Source organism: Cheilinus undulatus, linkage group 20 (assembly GCF_018320785.1).
Source record: "Cheilinus undulatus linkage group 20, ASM1832078v1, whole genome shotgun sequence".
In the NCBI taxonomy this organism is placed as follows: domain Eukaryota; kingdom Metazoa; phylum Chordata; class Actinopteri; order Labriformes; family Labridae; genus Cheilinus; species Cheilinus undulatus.
In genome coordinates this window covers 27,264,320-27,282,980 of record NC_054884.1, presented here as the reverse complement: position 1 = coordinate 27,282,980, position 18,661 = coordinate 27,264,320, and the positions used below count along the sequence as shown (strand labels likewise).

The 18,661-nt window shown below is 40.0% G+C and overlaps 1 protein-coding gene across 4 annotated transcripts in view; it reads right to left on the bottom strand.

Moving 5' to 3' along the window:
- Positions 1–1,832: 1,832 nt before the first annotated feature.
- Positions 1,833–18,661, bottom strand: part of LOC121528260 (zinc finger MIZ domain-containing protein 1-like) — a 189,769-nt gene continuing 172,940 nt past the window's right edge. For 3 of the 4 annotated variants that reach the window (XM_041815595.1, XM_041815594.1, XM_041815596.1), the window contains exons 8-25: positions 14,953–15,088; positions 12,402–12,516; positions 12,039–12,256; positions 11,753–11,954; positions 11,139–11,414; positions 10,877–11,059; positions 10,696–10,773; positions 10,432–10,600; positions 10,204–10,345; positions 7,869–8,079; positions 7,638–7,743; positions 7,382–7,542; positions 7,212–7,279; positions 7,057–7,125; positions 6,712–6,971; positions 6,455–6,618; positions 6,039–6,338; positions 1,833–5,952 (exon numbers count right to left, since the gene is read on the bottom strand). In XM_041815595.1, coding sequence (XP_041671529.1) covers positions 5,845–5,952; positions 6,039–6,338; positions 6,455–6,618; positions 6,712–6,971; positions 7,057–7,125; positions 7,212–7,279; positions 7,382–7,542; positions 7,638–7,743; positions 7,869–8,079; positions 10,204–10,345; positions 10,432–10,600; positions 10,696–10,773; positions 10,877–11,059; positions 11,139–11,414; positions 11,753–11,954; positions 12,039–12,256; positions 12,402–12,516; positions 14,953–15,088 — 2,966 coding nt within the window. In that variant the 3' untranslated portion in view covers positions 1,833–5,844. The remainder of the gene's footprint in view (positions 5,953–6,038; positions 6,339–6,454; positions 6,619–6,711; positions 6,972–7,056; positions 7,126–7,211; positions 7,280–7,381; positions 7,543–7,637; positions 7,744–7,868; positions 8,080–10,203; positions 10,346–10,431; positions 10,601–10,695; positions 10,774–10,876; positions 11,060–11,138; positions 11,415–11,752; positions 11,955–12,038; positions 12,257–12,401; positions 12,517–14,952; positions 15,089–18,661) is intronic. The other variant, XM_041815597.1, reaches the window with a different exon arrangement.

Below are 18,661 nucleotides of genomic sequence, written 5' to 3'. Positions count from 1 at the left end.
ATTTCTGGTTAATAATTTGATGAAATACGCTAAAGGGAAATTCCATCATATCGCCACACGTTTTATATCTTTTTAAGAGTTATATGTTAAGAGTTATTTCTGTGACATTTGTAATCTAAAATGCTGTCATGCCTGTCATCCTCAAATTAAAAAAAAGAAATAATGCGTACAAATCAATTCATCTTTTAAATTATAAACATCAGGATTTCCCCAAAAATCCATCAATAACTGATATTTATGATCAGGTCTGATCTTACTTGAATAAATACGTTAAAAGTGGAATTTCCTTTTTTTTTTTAATTTAGATTTTATTGTTTCTGTTAAAAACAAACATTTTAAACATCATTACAAGATAACAATGCAGCTTTTAGGCATTTGTTAGAAAAGTGAAATTTTCAAAATACAGTATAGTATTTTTATTGTCCACTTTGTCCTTTAACACCCTGAATGTAACAATTAATAAAAACCTTTTTTAAAAAAAGTGTTGCACAAAAATTGAACTTGTTGCTCATTATGAACATATTTGAAGATGTGATAATCCTCTTTAAGGAAACCTTTGCATGATGCATATGAACATTGTTTTGTGTTTTTACAATATAAACAACAAGGTTTTATGCCTAAATTGGCACTGAAAGGGTTAAAGTCCTAAAAATTAATCAGTATTTGTTTTTTATGATCAGGTCTGATCCTGATTAAAAAAAAAGAATGCAAAACAGTGGATTCTTCTTTGAAAACACTTTAATATGTAGTATTCTTTATTGCCATTTATGTATACCATCCTTTTTTTGGCCACTTACACTTTAAGTGTAACAATTTCATATACAAATCAAAGGGTTAAAAAATTATTTAATTTTTTTTTAGAAATAGCGTTTTTATTTTTTCTGCAAATTACCTACCGCAGTACCTCCAAGGCCCACCAGAGGGCATTCACTGGTCTATAATTTTATCCAGCTGTGTGGTAAATTTCCCCACAAAGATAGTAAAGTTGAACTGAGCTATGATGCAAGTGCAAAAAGACAAGATGACAGCGACATACAGGTATCATCTGAATACATATTTATTAGATAAATATTAGGTTGTCACATCATCTAACTACATACAGTTCTGCAAGACTAAAAATCACAATTAGTTCCTTTATTTTCTGACCAGTTTAGAATATGAAATGATTGTACATACAATGTACACAATAGAGACAATGGCCACATTGCATGAATCACCTTAGATTGTATCATTTTTCCAACTGTTCATGATATCAAAAATTTTACAAACTATGGATTCGGTTACAATCTTCAGGACCCTTTCCCTCCCTCCCTCCCGCCTTCGTTTACCCCAAACCTCCACACCTTGTAACCTTTTTTTTTCTTTTTTTTTTTTAGCTTTAGCACCTCAGAGTATGCAGGTGACAGACTAGAACACTTAAGCTAAATATTACATGTAAAACATAGCTGTCCCAGTTCCCCCTAACAAAAAGAGGTGAAAGTATATTACAGAGAGGGGGGAACAAAACGTGGAGAGATACCCACAGACACAAACTAACAAGTTTCCATATTCAGCCACTTCCGGTAGAGGGGTTGCAAGCTTTTTTATTATTCTAAAGAAACAATGCACATTCCCAGGGAAAATGAATACATTTCTGTTCACATGTCTCTATTTTCATTTACATATGTACAGGCATCCTTGGGTTTGATCTAGCTTTGCCCTCGACATCATTCCCAGGCCAGAGCGATGAATGTGCCCTTCCTCTCAGTATTTTTTCAGTTTAATTTTCCTTTTCCTCCCTCACAGAAATGACCCTTTATTGTGATTGTGCAACTACAGGTTTGGGGCGCTGCCTTTGACAAAAAAATATGAAATGATGATGGATTGATCTTTTAATTCAGAAAGAAAAGCAATATCAGATTGAACTGATGTCTCTTTGTGACATATATATGAAACAACATGTCAGTGAGCTGAACTGGAACAAAAACATCTTTTACATGTACGTTTAAAATAATCTTTACATAAAACCAAGGCGATTGAATCGGTACAATGCTACAATCGAAAGAAATTGGATTTCTAGCCTTACAGATTAATAAGAAAAAATAGTACAAAATAATTTACCAAAAAAAGGGGGATAAAAACGCATATGGTCTCGTGCTTTTAACATTTTCTATAACAAAAATATAAACATGGATTTCTTTAAAATATGCTTGTGATATATCTTTAAAATACCACCGTATTGACATTTAGCAACAATGATATTCACAGAGCTCACTAATTACACTGAAAGCCAGCTGAAACCACATCATAATGATTAACATAATTAGACAACTTTTCAATCAGGTCCACCCCAGCGTGAAAGAACGTATTGCTTGAAAATTATGCGACATAATCCCCTTATGCTGATACAGGAAGTAGGTGAGTGAGTAGAGAACTATAAAAACACAACACCTTTTTGGAAACGACAGACAAACGCGAGGCGGAGTGCACTGTGAGGAAGAGTGACAAAGAAGCTCGACGACCCGAAGGAAATAGCTTATGAGACGTTTGAGCCGGTTTCCCAGCTGGTTACAGACAAAGTCAGTGGTTAGATGAGAATTTTTTTTTTGTTTGTTTGTTTTGGGAGCGTAATGTTGTGGTTAGGTTGGACGACTACTGATTAAAGGACAAACATTATCAAGATGATACAAAAATATTCACAATGATATTTACAGTACAATAGCATTTCTTAAAAAATAATACATTTGCATACTGAAACAGCACTCTTCTCAAAAAGTGAAGTTGAAAACAAACGTGGCAAAAAAAAAAAAAAAAAAAAATTATCTGCACCAGTACTGCTCGAAAAACCATTTCTCCTTTTTGAACAGCAGTGATGATAAACAGGATTAGTCCTCCTCCCATATCTTTAAAATCATGATACCAAACACTCTCACACTTTAACACAGGACCAAGCAAACACAAACTACTCCACTCTCCTCCCTCTTACTTTGGTGATGTTGAGCAGTTTCTACAGAAGCCTTAAGAGGACATGCTGCCATTTTATTTCACTCTACTTTCTTATAATGATATGTCTTTTTCTCAAGAGCTCAAGAAATAAACTTGTTATGAGAGGAAAGAGCAACACTTGTTTTTTCATGAAATGGTGTTTTCTAGTGAAAGCATAAGATCCCTCCTTGCAGACCACTACTGTGAGATGCTGCATCTGTCGGCAATGAAGTTACATAATTTGCTGGTGCAACATTATAAAAGTTGTTTTTTTCTGAATTCATCTTAAACATATATAAAGTCTGACAGTTACACTCATGAAAAGCCACATTGCTAACATTACAGACTAAAAAAACATTTCATCGGAAAAAAGTTTTAGCTAAAGCTAGCATAGCTTCGCTATCTACATAGTTAACGTTACTACAAGTGAGACATAAGGCATAAGCCAATGTAGCTATGATAGCTTTAGCTAGCTAAAAGCTAAAGAAGCTTCAGTGAGTAGCAGTTCACATTATAAAACCGTTTAAGCTCAAAAACATAGCGTAATCTAACAAAGCTAGCATACCTTTGTTTGTTTTAGCTGTTAGTTATGCAGCTACCTGTCTATGTAGTTTATGAAGCAAATGTATCTTAAATAGCTTTAGATTTAGCTATGTTACCTATGTAGCTAACGAAGCTAATTTACTTTAGTTAGCTTTGGATTTAGCTATGTAGTTATGTTACCTGCATGGTTTTCCTAGCTAAAGCAGCTTCGTTAGCTTTAGATTTAGCAATGTGGTTATGTCACCTTTGTAGCTCACTTAGCTAACATAGCTTTGTTAGCGTTAGACTTATATTTGTAGCTTGGTAGCCTATGTAGTTTAAGTAGCTGAATAATTCCATCAGCTTTAGATTTAGCGATGTAGCTTTCTAACCTATTTAACTTACATAGCTAACAATGTTTCATTAGCTTTAAACTTAGCTATTTAACTAAGTTACCTGTGTACCTTACATAGCCAACGTAGCATTGTTGGCTTTCGATTTAGCTATGTTACCTATTTAGCTTACATAGCTAACACAGCTTTTTTAGCTTTATATAAAGCTATGTTGCTAAGTTATCTTTGTGATTTATATAGCCTACGTAGCTAACGTAGCTCTGTTAGCTTTAGATATAGCTATGTAACCCAAGTTACCTGTGCAGCCTAGATAGCAAACGTAGTTTCGTTAGCCTTTATTTAGCTACGTTTCCAATGTAGCAATGTTATCTACAAAAGTCTAAGTGTGTATTTTAGTTCAGACAGATGTAGTGTCTCACAGAAATGGTCTCCAAGAAGTCTGGGAGCTGCAGCCAGACCTCTCTCCAAATATTTTTCAATGAATCTGATCTATTTAATGGAAAGTCGAACAGATGACACAAAGCACGACACAGAACAAAACAAGCACGGTAAAATAGCTATAAAGCTTTCTGACCATTTCTTTTGCCTGGCACACACAGAATACAGCTGCGACCCACTTTTGAATCCCAACCCACCAGTCGAGAACCACTGATTGAGATCAAAACTTTCTATGTGATACTATCAGAAGAGAAAGTAACTAAAGTAAATTGGTGCTGTTTTTCCACTATAATAAAGTCAAGACCTTGAGAAAACAACCAAAATCTACTCATTATCAAAGGAAAATAGAATAAAATAAATATAAACAAATGCATATCCGGTTAAGGCTTCTGTAGTTTCCCAAAGGAATTGTGGATAGGTTAATTAGGCAGCAACAGAAACAAAAACACAAGCAAAACAAAACACAATAAACCCAGCAAATACATGAGAAATGTATCACTGATATCAGCATTATCCCTTCAATGTTAGTGTTAAATAAACCTGACACAAAATCCAAAAACATACTCAAAAAGAAACAAAAGAAAAGAGCAATGGAAACAGCAACTGAGAAAAACCACACTGTCTTTGTTTCAACCACTTGGAAAAGCACTAGACGAGGGCTTGGCACACATGCACTTTGTAGACTACTTAAAACAGCACATCATTTAACAGGGAAAGAGATGCAACGTTGCAAAGAACGCAGACGGCACTGGAAGGACTTGTAGCAGGAAGCAGTGGATGCAGCAGGGTCATTAGGAGCTCCAATCTTTCATTTTTGTACCTCTCGTTTTCTTTAAAATCCCTCCTCTGTTCAGGAGGATGATAACTATACAATATGTAGAAGTGCAGCTATAAACTTTGTTTAAATAGGGCCAAAATGTTCCCTGTCCCCGCTTAAGGGAAATCTCCTTTTGACAAAAATATGTTTGTATCAAATTGTGGAAAAAGTGGAAGCCAATCTTGCTCAAAAATGTTTGAAAATGTTGCCAAAATTGGTTAAAAAACACCTCCCGTAGGACATATAGTTCATTTTTCTTTCCTAAAACATCTTTTTTTTTTTTTTTGCATTGCCTTAATCTCTTGTGCTTTTAAATGATGTGTGGTGGACAAACAACAGCAGTCAGGGAATGAAGCTGTGGCCTCTCAGATCGGACTAAACAACATGGACAGAACGAACACTGGCCAGATAGCGCAGGGTTTTTCAGCTATTTTTCTGACTTTTTTTATACAGTGAATTCCTTTTTCTTCTCAAAAGGAAACATAACATGAATAAAAAAATGCTACAACACGTTCCTATTGTGCACACAAACACATTTGTGTAAAAAAATCAACTGAGTATAGCTGCACAGTTTCAAAAGTATCGCCACGAAGGATCCCGTCGTGTCTTTGAGTTTTAGCCTCTTTCAGTCAATCTGTGCTGGCCGATGAAAACTGTACAAGAGGAAGAAGAGAAAGGGAGTGCATCTTTGTGTTTCTCAAGTACTGAGACTGCAGGCGATCAGAAGAAGTTCATATGTTCTGAATTGCCTCAGTTGTTTTCGAAGAGCGAGAGAAGGTCGTCGTTGCTATTGCTGGGGAGGTCAGGTGGGTCCAGGTATGACAGCAGCTCGTCTGGGTTCGCCAGCTCTGGGAGAAGCTGTGAAGAAAACAAAATATCAGCAACACTAGCAAACAAAGCGATTAGGGACCTAGCTTTAGATTTCAGCAACATACTGAACTCACGTCTAAAGACGGCTCTGGCATGTCCGACCCCGCTTGGCTGTCCAAACTGCTCGAGGGGTTGAAGGCCAGGTCGCTGTGGGGATGGTTGTTAGGGCCAGGCTGCTGCTGTTGCTGCTGCTGCTGCTGTTGTTGCTGTTGTTGCTGCTGCTGCTGCTGCTGAGGAGGTGGAGCTTGTCGTGAAGGCTGAGGAGGCCCGCTGTGGTGTAGCTGCTGCCCTGATTGGCTCCCAGGGTGTGGAGATGCGTGTAAGCTCTGCTGCAATGGACCGTGCGACTGGTCATTGCCGGCTGAGTGAGGTATCTGTGGAAAGAGGGGAAAAAGCCCAGTCAAGTTTTGTAAAACCTATGAAACTAAGTTTTCAGGGTTGCATTAGGGTTGCATCATAACAAAGTATAATACAGTTCAGATAAACTCACTGAGTCTGGCATGTTGTGGGAGAGGGGCTTGTCTTGGGTCATCAGGCTGTTGGGCATGTCAGGTGGATGAGACAGCTGGGGGCCGTGCATGAAATCATTCATCGACGTACCACCAGGCGTCCCATGAGGGAAGTCAAAGTTCCCGTGCCCCTGGTAACTGTTGCCTATGACAAAATCAAAACAATAAAACACATAAGTGCATGTCCTACAGTAGTTTCAGTTTGGCAACAAATATTCAGAGGTATAAACTTCTTTACCTGTTTTTTTCTTACCTTGGCTGCTGTATTCACTGTTGTTGCCCCCTTGTTGAGACTGTAGTAATGGGTAAGGCGAGGGTCCCGGGCCAAGCTGAGCAATCATCTCCATCACATTAGGCATGATCATCTGGCTCGGGCTCATCGTCTTAAACCTCTTGGCCAGCGGTCCATCTGGATCCTCCTTTATGTGGATTTCAGATTTGATAGCCACCGGCCGCCAACTACATGTCGGGTCGATGGTCACCTCCTCAAACTCCGAACTGGCAGAATACAGATGACATTAATCATTTTTATACAAAGGAAGATAAATATATCTAAGAAGAATTGTTTCTCATTACAACTTACTTCTGAATGGCGTTTAAGATTCCCCACATGTACTGGTCCACTTCAAGTCCTTCTAACAATGCAGTTTTACTGAGGAGAGGACAGGGACAGGACTTAAAATGCTTCTAACACAGAGTTGAGAAATATTACAAGGTATTCAAGTTAGAAAAACATACTTGCATACAGGACATCGCCATGTCCCCCGCTCACAGTTCAGTTGTAAATATGATTCCAAATCAAAACACTGCAAAAGCAGGAAAATGAAAATCAGATTTGCTGTCTTCTATGTAAATAATTTTAAATTCCTCTTCTTTAGTTGAGGACTCTCACTGAGGGATTTACTTACCTGAACGTGCTTGCAGTCGTGCCCTCTTGCTGGAAGCTGTATTCGCCGGAAGGTGATTGGACATTTGAGGGAAACCTTAATGGCCGTCTGCTCTACGCCGTCCTCTCCGTTGAGCGTCGCGTTGCCCGATGATGCTGCTACGCTGCTGAAGTTCCTCTTAACTTTGAGGTGGAGGAAGAGAAAAAAGTGCATACATAAGGAATCAATAAAGATCAAGATGTACGAGAGCTTAATGGGACTTTTATGCTTCATCTACCTTTGGTGATGCAGTGTTCTGCAGGAAGAAGCCGTTTCTTCAGTAAGCCCTGGAGCACAGAGCGGACTGAGGGCCTGTGGACCAGCTGCAGCACAAATAAGTGCGACTGCAGGAGGAGAAAATCACTGTTATCCAACCTAATGGGTGTTTCAATGTTGTTTCAATACATTCAACAGTATCTGTAGGAAGACTTTTCATTTTCAGGTCAAGTTTTGAGTCCTGTCTACTTACACAGCAGCATGCCGTGACCGTAATCTGGATCGTGTTCCTTCCAGGCTGGCAGACGTGTTTCAAGTGCAGGGGTTTGTGGGAGGTCTTATTGTCGCCCCGCTCGATGGTGAGTGGTGTGGCGTTCACGCTGACTTGGACTGATGCTGGCCAATTGGTATTCATCTGTCGGTCTTCGTGATGGTAGCACTTGAACTGCAGCTCCAGATCCGATCTGCATGAGCAAACGAAGAAAATATATACATTTACAACTAAACACAGGGAAATAAGATGTTAGTATTTTACTTCTGTTTGTACTTGGTGCTATACATGTACAGACAAACTCTAAATGTAGATCCTGTTATCTTCTACATCATTGGACTGGCAATTACGTTAGACCAGCTAGAATTAAAATGATATAATTTTAATGTCAGAATTCAGGAAGTTTTTCATTGCAAACTCTTAATAAAGCTGACCTGAGTGTCTATTTCTCCAGAGTGGAATAAAGGGCAAACAAATGATCTAAACCAGAGGAATGACTGCAAGAGTGACCGTCTTTAAAACAGCTGGGAAAAGTGTTTGTTGGTCTTTTTTCTGGCTTTGCTTGGCCATTTACAATCTGCATGCCAAAGGTCAGGAAAAATTGAAGAAAACCAACTGGCAGCCAACGACACAAATCTTATGCAAAGCTTAATTTTCCTTTTAACCATGAATCAAATAATCAAAAAGACTAAAAAGGAGTTACTTAAGAAACTGAGGAAATTCTTGAGGACTAGCACTGTTTTCAAACAGGGTGGGGAAGTCTCAGGAGGCTGGACATTGTGTCAAAAGACTGACGCCAAAGTGGTGGATGAAGCAACAGAGGCCAACAATATTTTTTGCTTATATATCAAAGTTATGTGGGGTTTGACATATTTGCAGTATCAATCATGGAGTGGAGAATATCATTGTGGAAAACAAACAATACTGGACAGTTTTATTATGAGATCACGCCAGCCACTCCCTTGACAGTCAGTGGTAGCGCACTGTTTGCAAAATACCCTGAATTTCCCTGAATATTACCTACTGCATTCTCACATCTGCTCATAAAAAAATTCTTGAGAGCTGGCAGGACCAACTTCAGGTAAAGCCAGAGTGAAAAATTTACCCATTTATGTTCACATAAACATTGTGCATATGTGAACAGAGCTGTGGTCTAACCTTAGCTCTAACACCAGACTAGGTGCGAGTTTGCTGTGTGACCTGATTCACTGTATAAATGAGCCGGCAAATATTCAGAATAAAGGAACTCTGCACAAATGTGAGGAGTCTCCCTACAGAAATGCTATGCTTTTACTTTGAAAGCGTGCAAACCAGAAGGGAACTCTTACTGTGGTAATCTTTCCTGTGACATATTCTACTGGTGCGGATACAGAAAGCTCCAGTTACTGTTCATGTTTTGAGTACAACTTACAACTTAACAAGAGAATGAGGCAGTAGCTACGGTTAGGTTTTAGTTGTTATAGAAGCAGATAGCAAGGGCTGCCGATGGTGTAACGATTAGCTCGGATGTAGCATTGCAGCAGTTTCATCAGAAATGGACCACATTTCTTTATTAAAACAAGAGCAAACGCCTCAGCATGAGTTCTATCCATTACAAGCTCCGCCATTCATACACTATGGCAGCGTATGTCTGTCGAGTTACTAATGAAGCTGTGCATACCAGCTATCTCAGTTTGTCTTGTTGCTCTGATTGGCACACAATGAATGTGACAGAATGTTTGTCCATTCACCTTCCAAGTATTTTTTTTATAAAAGTCCTGCCCCTCCCAAATGCTTTGTATGGGAGGTTTTCCAAATTAATGTGACATACATGTGTGACTTGTTAACATGCACTCCCAAATGAAAATCAAGCCGTGATGCAACTGGAACGCAGTCTGAACACTCAGTCTGAAAAGGCCATAACCCTTGCTCGGGATTTCATGCAAATCATCAAAATAACAGAATTTTAAATGGATAGTCTGGTGTCATCAGCGCAACTATAAATAGACAGTTTACACTTTCTGTAGCCTATTTTCATTTGGCAGACGGCTTGTATTGTTGTGTTATTCAGTGGCATAAGTTGTTTCCTCAAGATAACGGAGTCTGATCCCTGACTTGCTTGCTGCCAACTGGCAGGAAATAAATGGGACTTATATGGTTTATCAGACTAGGCTGGTTTTGTCAGGGGAAAATGGTGCTGCTTGCCCATAAAGCCCCACATAGAGCTCAAAAGGACTAGTCCCAAAGCTCCATTTTGAGGATGTAAAGCTATTTTGTTGCATTCTTAATCATCCACTTTTATAAACTATGAAAAGATAAAGATAAAACCATGTCCTACCTCCACATGAGCGTCTGGTGTACAGAGGGCCGTAAGTGGAAGACGTGGTTGCTGACAGCAAGGTTATGCTCTAGCCTAAAGGGCTCTAAGACGACTCCATCCCGCACGGGGAACGTCAAACGTAGCTCCTCATTGTGGTTAGCTGCATGGTTAAAGAAGAGACATTGTCAGAATATCATGAGTTTAAGAAGTAGAGTTTGAATGTTAATGTTTCTCCTAGTTACTGACCTGGAGGGGGAGGAAGAGCGGTCATATTTGGTTTAATGTCAGGAGGGAAGGGTGGCTTCACATCCTGGTTTGGCGACAGGTATGGTGGGATGTTACTTCCTGGGGTCATTGGAGGCGTGGGGTTGCCTGGCACTGGGGAGTGAGGGTAGTTTCCAACTGGTCTGGGTGGCTAATGTAAAAAAAAAAAAAAAAAAAAATCAAACCTTGATAGGACCAGAAATGTCACAAAAAAGAGTAAAAAACTGATGGAAAAAATTGACCTACCCCATTCATATTCCCCTGGTTGTACTGATATCCACTTCCAGAGAAGTTATTAGTTTGGCCATTAAAGGGTGGCTCTTGCTGTAATAGGATGGAAAAAATTTAATAAAAAGCTGTAGACAACTGAGTTGAGTAGCAGTAACAGATTAGGATATGCTTCAAATACTCAAAAGTATCACTGAACCTTGTAGAACTGTCCCATGGCACCGCTGGGTGGTGGGTATTGGCCTTGCAGCTGCTGTCCAGGCATCCTCTGGCCGGGGTAGTTTGGGGATGGCAGCGGCCTGGAGGCGTTGGGTGTGGGGTACTGCCCCTGCTGGTTAGGGAACTGGTTGTTTGGTCCATACTGCTGCCCACCATAGTTTGGCTGTTAACCAAAAGACGACTTAGACTCAAGCAGTACAACAAGAAAGATAGGTTAAACTTTAGAATTCAAGGTCACTCACCTCCCCTGGGTAGGGTCTTTTCATACCCTGCATACCCATGCCCTGAGGCCGGGGTCCTGTGTAGCCTTGCTGGGGCATCCTTTGACCGTGGGCCCCAAACGGTCCCATGCCCTGGCCCCTAGGCTGGTTCATTCCCATTGGAGGTCCGCTCATGTTGGATGCGTTCATACCTGTGCCCATGTTCCCAGGAAGAGATGGAGGGCCGCGGGGTCCTGGCTGGTTCATGAACTGGCTGTTGTAAGCCTGGTTTGGTCCCATCTGAAAAGAGGAACTCATCTGAAAAGAAAAAGTTCAAATAAGGAGATACATTTTTGTAGCTCTGGTAAAAAAGGACTATCATTAACCAAAAAAGGAAACACATTTAAAGAACAGCTTAAAATACGGCTTCCTTTAAGCTTTTGTCACAGCTAAAGGCTGTATTTGGCTCTATTACACCTCAGCTGACTATTCACACTTAACATTGATTTAGCCTTGATCAACAATAAACCTCAATCTACTCATTGCTCTACCGCTACTTCAAGTAAAAAAGGCTAAATCAAACTGACTATAAAGTGAACTTGGGTAAAATGCAGCTTCCTAAAAGCAGATTACATTGAACATTTGTCTGTTCTTACCGGTCCATACTGGTTCATGTCCTTATTCTGGGTTTCCTGCAGGGCAGCTACAGTCGCTGTGGCAGTAGCCGTTGCTGTGGCAGCAGCAGCAGCGACTGCAGCGGCGGCAGCAGCAGCAGCAGGCTGGGTGAAATCTGACGGAGGACGGGAGTGTGGAGGGATGCCCATGCCACCAGGACCAGCGTTGGGTCCTCCAGGGTAACTAAGATTAAGAGGTTGACTACTTTAACTGATTGCTAAGGACATATCTGTGGGTCAGTTTTAATCACTGAAGTTTTCCACTTACTTGCCACCAAAGCCTCCTCCTCCGGGGTAGTTGGATCGTCCGTACATGCCCTGCTGCATGTAGCCCTGGTTTGAGTTGCCCTTGTTAGGAAACTGCTGCTGAGGACCAGGGAACTGAGGAGAGTTCATCCCTGGGTTGTTGCCCGACATACCCGAGCCCATGGGGTTGCCCCCAGGATTCATGGGATTGTTGTTGTTGGCCATGGGATTCCCCAACACCTGTTGGACCGAGAAAAGACAAACATCAATGTAAAAGTTAAATAACTGCACTTAATGACATGACAATCCATCACAGATAAGATCGATGAGTTTTTGCTGAAGAAATTGCGTCATATCAGCCTGCCTCATGTTTATGTGATCTCACCTGGCTCTGAGATGTGTTGGTGACACCCCAGACTGTCGTCACCACGGACAAAGAGCCTGGCGGCTGATTGGTGTTCTGCTGCCAGGGAACAGAGTCATAGGGAAAAGACCCATCTCTACAGGGAACAAATCAAAATACAACATGTAAGCAAAACAAAAATGCTCAAACTACATATGGGATCATTTAAAGATTGAGTTATGTCACTTTATTTTCACCACAGGTTCTTAAGCAATAATATTTTCTTCATGATAAAGTCATGTTTTTCTTGCTCTCATATTGAAAATGCCAGTATCTTACTCCTTAAAGAATGGCATTCAGATGCCATAACAAAGATATATATCACTGCTTTCAACACAAACATCCCAACATGAACATGAACACATAATCAAAGAAATAAACTGTATTTTAGAATTTGAATAAATAAATGTTTTTAAATTACTAATTCAAATTTTTTGGAAGTCAAATCTTCTGTCACGTTTTCTATAATTATGTATGTTGTCTATGTTTCATTGTTGTGCACTTATCAGTTTACATGGGTATGTTGTTTGTTTCTATAGGTTTTACTTACTGAGTACAGAATGGAAGCAGCTCAATGTGTCAAGCACTGGAGTACAAGATAAATCTTGTATCTTACTGTATTGTACTGTACTGCATTGGTTGTACCATACTGCTCTTTCCTATTGTACCTATTGTGATATTGAATTGTATTATATCATATAGTTTTGTACTGTTTTGCACCGTACTGTGTAATATTATATCCTACTCTATACCATTGTACTGTATCCTATTGTGCCTTATCAATTATATCCTATCGTATCGTACAGTTTTGTACCACTAATCATATTGTATCCTATTCTATACTATTGAACTGTATGCTGTTGTGCCAGATGGTATTGTATCATATTGTACTGTTTGGTAAGATACTGTATCATAACATATCCTATTTTACAACATTGTACTGTATCGTATTGCATCGCATCGTATTGTATCGTACTGGATCATATAGTATTTTACTGTTTTGTAGCATACTGGGTCATATTGTATCCTATTATACTGTATGGTATTGTATCATTATTGAATTGTAAATTACACTGTGTTATTGTACTTGTATCAAACTGTATAATATTGTATCCTATAGTGCTGTCTTGTATCATATCATATTGTATCTTATCGTATCATACTGTTTTGTATCACTGAATCATTATGATGTGGTATTTAATATTTAAGAGACTGTTGTAGAAACTCAAGTTATGATACTGTAAAAAAAATTATAAAACCATCTGTGATCAGACAGTATGAAATATTTTAGCTCTTGGTTTGTTGTGACTGTGTAATTTTATTGTACTTTACTAAACCTTGTTACCGTTTGTATATTTTTTTGATTTTGTGTGTATTGTTATGTCTCTTTGTGGACCCTTGGAAGAATAGTTGTTACTGCGGTAACAACTAATGGGGTTCCAATGTAAATAATAAAATAAATAGAATATAATTATATGGTATGGTCTGGTATGGTATCCTACTTTATTGTATCTTACTTTATCTTATTATACTGTATAATATATTGTATCCGGTTGCACAGTATTGTATTATGCTGTATTGTACCATATTGTACTATGTTATGTCAGCCTGTATGCCATGGTATGGTATCATACTGCACTCTATAATATCGTACTGTATCATGTTGTTCTGGTTTGAATCATATTGTTCCGTGCTATATCATGCTGAATCACATGGTGTGGTATATCATTTTTGTTGAATGATATACTGTTTTGTTTCGTAACTTACTTTATGGTATTTTACGGTATCATTTTGCATCCTTTTGTGTTCTTATTGTACTATTTTTGTTTTATCCTGTATCATACAGTTTTGCATTGTTACAAAACATTTCATATTGTGTCACTTTGTTTAGCAGTAGGTTTTATTTTTGTGTTTTCTTTTAATGCGTCCTTCATCATTGTACTTTATCACTTTTTCATTTTGTATTATTCATATTTATTTCTTTCCCTATTGTATTACGTCCTACCGTACCATGTTAAATTGTATTGTATTGTATCACATCATAATCCACAACATCTCATCCTATGGCTTTGTTTGGTGAAATTTTGTTTTATTCATTTGATATGTTGTTGATTTTGAATCACATGATTTTTTGGTATTGTCTCATCCCTATTATCACTGCAACAGAGTAAAAAATACTACTACACAAATATTTTCATATCTAAAGTGCATTTGTAAATAGTTGTTTGATGAAAGAGAGAATGGTTACATTGTTTAGATTATGAAAATAAAAGTCTGATCTTTGTCTTAAAAAGCACTGAGATTGTTTAAATTTTTAACTACATGCACTAAAGGGTGTTAGGTACTGTTTTGTCCCTGTTGACCAGGCTACAAGCAGTTATTCTGGCAGTTTGTCAGCCACTGATCCATAAGGAACACTCGGCTTCATGTGGAGAGGAAGGGCTTTCCCCGAGGGCCCGTCGTTCTGTTTACACACACGCACAAACACACACCTCACACACAAGCCAAAAAACGCAGCAGTGCAAACACTGACCCGTGTGAGAGGCCGGGCTTCATGGAACTCATGGGGGGCTGCATGGGCACTTTCCCTGGAGGCTCGTTCTGCCTGTTTTTCTGGTGACGGAGAAGGAGGAGGCGTCCCAGCTCCTCACACCACGAGGACAAAAGAGCTGGAGAGAGAGCAGAAGAAGAGAGCATCGGTGAGGTGGGTCTACTGTGAGAAATAACTTACAGATGTTAACGACAGAGTATGGCAAAGAAACCTTCTGAAACATGAAGTTTGAACAGCAATGATGTCACTGTTAAATAAATGTGTAAAGTCATTATGCTCAATCTGGCAACCTCAAATGCTTCGACCAAATATGACACAATGTTAATCAAAATGGATTACTTATTAAAACAAATCACCTGCAACAGTGTTGGCTCATAAAGTAATAAGCAATAGAATCAAAAACATTTTCTGAACCTGGCTGTCAATATGTTTATTGAAACTGATATGGGACTAAATGGGGATCTCATGGCTTTAGCAGCCAGCCTTGAGTGGACTTTGAGAAAACTTTACTCCTGATTTGATTCCAACCCGTGAGGTCACCAGTTATTAGCCTTTACATTTCTGGTATGTTTTCATACAAGTTACAAGACACAAAACAGCAACCTGTAGGTGCAGATATGCACATAGTTCACTGAGAGACTAAACCTTCTAAGAGACATAAGAGAAGAAGTTTTATCAATGAATCAAGTGCAGAGAATGCAAATGCATTTGCTTGTTTGTAATCACAAGCTCAAAGTATTCAAACCCTTTTCTAATTTACTCTTTTTTGATTTTATGAATGAATCACAGTCAATATAATTTGCCTTGTTTGATCAAAATAATTTACAAAAAAAGCTCTTTAATCTCATAGTGAAAACAGTTTTCTGCAAAGTAAGTTCAATTAGACAAAAATATGTAATGTAAACTAAGTGACTGCATAAATAATCACCTCCCTTTAAAGTGACTGACCTAATTTAACAGAGGTCTAGCCAGTTTGTGCTAGTAGTCTCACAATTACCCAAATGGGAATCACCTAAGGGCAGTGAATGTGTCTCAAGTGATTGTAGTATAAAGACACCTGTGTCAGAAAGGTCCAGTTACTTGTAAATCAGTATTTCTGGCTACCATTACATCATTAAGACAAAAGAACACTCCAAGCAACTCAGAGAAAAGGTTATTGAAAAGTATCAGTCAGGGACAAAATTTTTTTCCAAGGCACTAAACATTCCCTGAAATGGAAGGGAGATGGCATGGCACATGTGTAAATCTGCCTAGATCAGTCCGTCCTCACATACTGAGTGACCATGCAAGAAGGAGACTAGTTAGAAAGGCAACCAAGACACCTGTGACTGCTCTAAGGGAGTTCCAAGCTTCAGCAGCTGAGATGGGAGAGGCTCTGCATACTACAACTGTTGCCTGGGTTCTTCACCAGTCCAAGCTTTATGGGAGAGTGCCAAAAAGAAAGATACTGTTGCAAAAAACTCATTATATCTGGACTAGACTTCGTCAAAAGGCATGTAGGAGACTCCATGGTCACGGTCTGATGAGACCAAAATGGCCATCAAACAAGACGCCATGTTTGGCACATCACCACAAACGCACCATCCCCACTGTGAATCACGGCGGTGGCAGCATCATGCTGTGGGGAAGCTTCTCTGCAGCTGGTCCTAGGTAGAGGGTACTATGAATGCAGCAAAATATATGAAAATTCTGGAGGACAATCTTATTCAGTCTGCAAGAGAACTACGGCTTTAAAGAAGATTTGTTTTACAGCAAGACAATGACCCGACGCATACAGCTACACAGAAATGGTTTAAAGAAAACAAGGTGAATGTTCTGGAGTGCAACCCAATAGAGAATTTGTGGCTGGACTTGAAAAGGGCTGTTCACACCTGATCCCTGTGCAACCTGAGCAGTGTGACATGAGCAGTTTGCAGAGAAAAACTGAGTACAATTGTAGTGTCCAGATGTGCAAGCCTGATTGAGACCTATCTGCATGGACTTGTACAGATTAAATGTGCATTTTTGCATTGTGACGTGCAGCTTCCTTGAATATTTTAACACGGAAATAAGCTTTACAGTGCGGGTGAATAGCAAAAAAAAAAGGCCTCTGTTTCAAAAAACAACCCCATCATTACATTCCAAGTTTTTCCAAAGAAGTCCTATGTGTTTCTCACTTGATACAGTAAACAAAAGTTGCATCTTTATGCTACATGGTAAGAAATCTGCTTCCCCTCACTTGTCACTGCAGCTCTCAGCCACTAGGGTTCACTCTGAGCCTGCAGATCAGACTCCAGACTTCCCTTTATCTCCACCTTCTCTTCTTCATACCTACCTGCCTACCTACTGCTCGGTTAGGTAGCTACCACAGAGTGTTTGATCGAATCATATGCTTTTCATCCGCAGTGCATGTTTTTGTACTGTGCCAACTACAAAAGACTCACTTTTCCTTTTTTCTCTTCTCTCCCTCTCTCTCTTACTCTGCGGCGTCGGAGGAGAAAGGCAATGTGGATTCAATCAAAGAGCAGGGCAGCCACCTCTTATGATTCACAGCACTTCTAGGGCTGAGTGACTGAGGAGCGCGGAGGGAGAGAGAGGAGGAAGGAGGGGAGGGCGGGTGAAACAGAGTGCTTGGCGATTTCAGCTGCGGTTTCGTGCAAAAAGCCACGTCAATATGACAGCAGACAGTGCGGGCAGATCCACCCTGCTGCCACATGCAAGGACAGGCGAGAGAGAATGATAAAAAAAAAGGCTAAATGAGCCAGTGAGGTAGGAGACATCAGGCTAATGGGGCTGATGGGAGGCAGGAACAAACAAAAGCTTCTGACTCCCATCACAAACACGGCAACCCAGAGGTTTGACCACACATGAGTGCCTCCAAACAGATATGCAAGTGAGGAAGGATGCCACTTCAGCTTCGACTTAAACACCCACACAGAGGTAAAATAAATAGGACACAAGATGTCTACTGAGCGCAGGGGGAAAAACAAGAATTTTAGCATCTCTTCTTCTCAGAGCATCGCACCCCAAAAGGCACCTCCTCTCCTCTCCTTTCATTTGAACACTGAGCACACCAGCCTTGCTCTGTGCAAAGATGAGGGCTGGAATACAAAAGACATGTACAGATGGTGCCAGCAGCCTCCCTCCTGCCTCACCCTCCCTCCCCTCCTGCTCCTTTAAAAGCAGCACGGGGGCTCAGGCGCAGAGGCAGCTGGGTTTTTTTTTCCTCCTTCCAACCCCGCTCATGCTCCCTCTCTCTTTTTCTCCCTCCTCCTGTTCTTGGCAAGGCAGGTGCCAAGAGACAGGCTGTGCCACTCCTCCAGAGGACTGATCTGACTTTCCTGCGCCTTGGTTGACGAAAAAAGGCCTCTCAGGTGATCCCCCCACCCCCCTTTTGAACATCACACCTGCAGGTATGCACAGATTTGTAGTGTGGTTTTAATCAAATACAACCTGCTTTAAGTGGGGCTAATAGGTTTACGAGTTTCACATCCATGTTTTAACCTCCTGCGGTGTTTTAGCGGCACCCTCCCTCCACTCAGACCCCCTTCTGATGGAGTGAGTTTTCAATTCAAGGGCCTGGCAACCAGCCAGCATGTTACAGCTCAATTAGGCCCCATTATTCTCCTCCAACAAGGGGTAACTTGCACTTCTAGTATGTTGATAAACATGTCTCTGCAATTTATCCCCAGAACAGTGCCATAGCAAGGCT